Source organism: Suricata suricatta, chromosome 12, assembly GCF_006229205.1.
Source record: "Suricata suricatta isolate VVHF042 chromosome 12, meerkat_22Aug2017_6uvM2_HiC, whole genome shotgun sequence".
NCBI lineage: Eukaryota > Metazoa > Chordata > Mammalia > Carnivora > Herpestidae > Suricata > Suricata suricatta.
The window spans coordinates 10,960,112-10,962,409 of NC_043711.1; the positions used below are offsets into that span (position 1 = coordinate 10,960,112).

The 2,298-nt window shown below is 39.1% G+C and overlaps 1 protein-coding gene across 1 annotated transcript in view; it reads right to left on the reverse strand.

Annotated features, from left to right (window-relative positions):
• Positions 1-620, reverse strand: part of LOC115274379 (olfactory receptor-like protein OLF4) — a 2,009-nt gene extending 1,389 nt beyond the window's left edge. Inside the window, exon 1 of the mRNA XM_029917830.1 lies at positions 27-620. Coding sequence (XP_029773690.1) covers positions 27-620 — 594 coding nt within the window. The remainder of the gene's footprint in view (positions 1-26) is intronic.
• Positions 621-2,298: the final 1,678 nt, after the last annotated feature.

Sequence of the window (2,298 nt, forward strand, 5' to 3'; positions counted from 1 at the left end):
GCCAGGAACACACCTGCAAAATATACCATCATGTTATTGAGAAAGGTGTCAGAACAGGCAAGTTGGATTATCTGATTGAGTTCACAGTAAAACTGGGGGATTTCTAAGACTGTACAGAAAGACAGTGGCAGCACCATTAAGCTTTCTGACAAGGAATGCAGGGCACTCAGGACCCAGGACCCCAGAACCAGCAGTCCACAGAGCCGGGGGTTCATGATAACCATGTAGTGCAGGGGCTGACAGATGGCCACAAACCGGTCATAGGCCATCACTGTTAACAGAAACATGTCTAAACCTGCAAAGAGTGTGAAAAAGTATATCTGAGTGATGCAGTCTGCATAGGTTATGACTTTGCTCTGAGTCTGGATGTTCCACAGCATCTTCGGGACGGTGGTGGAGGTGAAGCAGATGTCTACAAAGGACAGGTTGGCGAGGAAGAAGTACATGGGCGTGTGGAGTTGGGAGTCAGAGCTGATGGCCAAGGTGATGAGCAAGTTCCCAAACACAGTGATCAGGTACATGGAAAGGAAAGTCCCAAATATGAGGGGCTGCAGTTGTGGTTCTTCTGAAAATCCCATAAGAAGAAATTCTGAAATTCCTGTATCATTTGCTGGGTCCATGTAGTGGAGGTGGCTACCAGTAAATTGAAAAATAACATGAAACTAAAAAATGGCTGACAGAAATTCACAAAGGCCTAGTTAAAAGGAGAGATGAGTAAACTCAATATTGCTAAGATGTCAGCTCTTCCCAAATTGATCTCTAAATTTATTACAACCCCAATCAAAATCCCAGCATGTCTCTTTAGTAAAAATCAAGATGCCGATTTTAAAATTTATATGGAAATATATCTTATCAAGTAAAGCCAAGACAAACTTGAAGAACAGTTTGGTAACTGACACTACTGATTTCGATACTCACTATAAGGCTACAATAATTAAGACACTGTGATATTGGTGTAAGAATAGACAAATGGATCCATGGAATAGAATAGTGAGTCTTGCACATCTTTTGTTACATAGATTCCTAAGTATTTGATGTTTTTAATGGTTTTGTAAATGTTTAAAAATGTCATTTTCTGGGGCACCTGGGTGCCTCAGTCAGTTGAGCATCCGACTTCAGCTCGGTTCATGATCTCATGGTTCATGGGTTCGAGCCCCATGTCAGGCTCTGTGCTGACGGCTCAGAGCCTGCAGCCTGCTTCCGATTCGGTGTGTCCCTCTCTCTGCCCCTCCCCTGCTCATGATCTGTTTCTCTCTGTCTCTCAAAAATAAATAAATGTTAAAAAAATAAATAATTAAAATATTAAATAAATAAATAACATTTAAAAATTTATTTAAAATGTCATTTTCAAATAGTTTTTGTTAATATGTAGAAATATAATTGATCTCTGCATGTGGGCTTTATATCCTGTGATGTTGCTTTCATTTCAATAGTTTATCGATTCTTTTGAACTGTAAGTGTCCACAATCACATTATCAGTAAATAAATATCGTTTTACTTCCTTTAGAAAAAAAAGAATAATAACATGACAAATTTCACATAAATGGGCATGGGTCCCATTGTTCAAATGCTACAATTCATATTTATAGTCAATAAAGTTATTTCAATATTTTGTGAATGGGTTTTGGCCCTTCCAGGGAATCACTGTTTCCTCTCCGATTAAGAATTTTCATCCCAACATCAGTTCCCCCAATGTCCAGGTAGCATAGACTTAATAACAGATGATTTCCAGCATTTGAGAAATATAGAGAGTGTAGACCATTTTTCAACATTTCTGAGTCATAATATAGAGGGCATTGAAGAGGAAAAGTACCTACAATTTAGTTATGGTGATTGGATATACATGTATATAAAAATGAAATAATCCTGAGATAGGGACAGAGGCTATGAAGAATATGAAGGCACGTGAAAAGAGAGTGGATGGAGTGTTATGTTGAGTGTTCAGTCATGATTCGCTAAGAAGGTAAAATTTAAACAGAGACTTGAAGGAAAAAAGAAAACTTCCTGGAAATTGGCAAAGGGTCCAGCCAGTGCAAGGACCCTGAGGAAGTGTTTTTTTCCCCGTGAAAATGAAGGCTCAGAAGGAAGCCAGTGTGTTGAGGGGAATGGACAAGAGGCAATGTTGTGAATTTTGTAGAAATATGTGGTATCACAGCTGCTTAAAGTTCAAGGCACAGGGAGTTCCTTGTCCACACTGTGAATCTCTTGCACTTTATAAATCTGGTTACTGTGGTGTCCTGTTGATTGCTCATCTCTTCTTAGTATCACACCCAATATCCTGAGAAAACACTTCAGGGG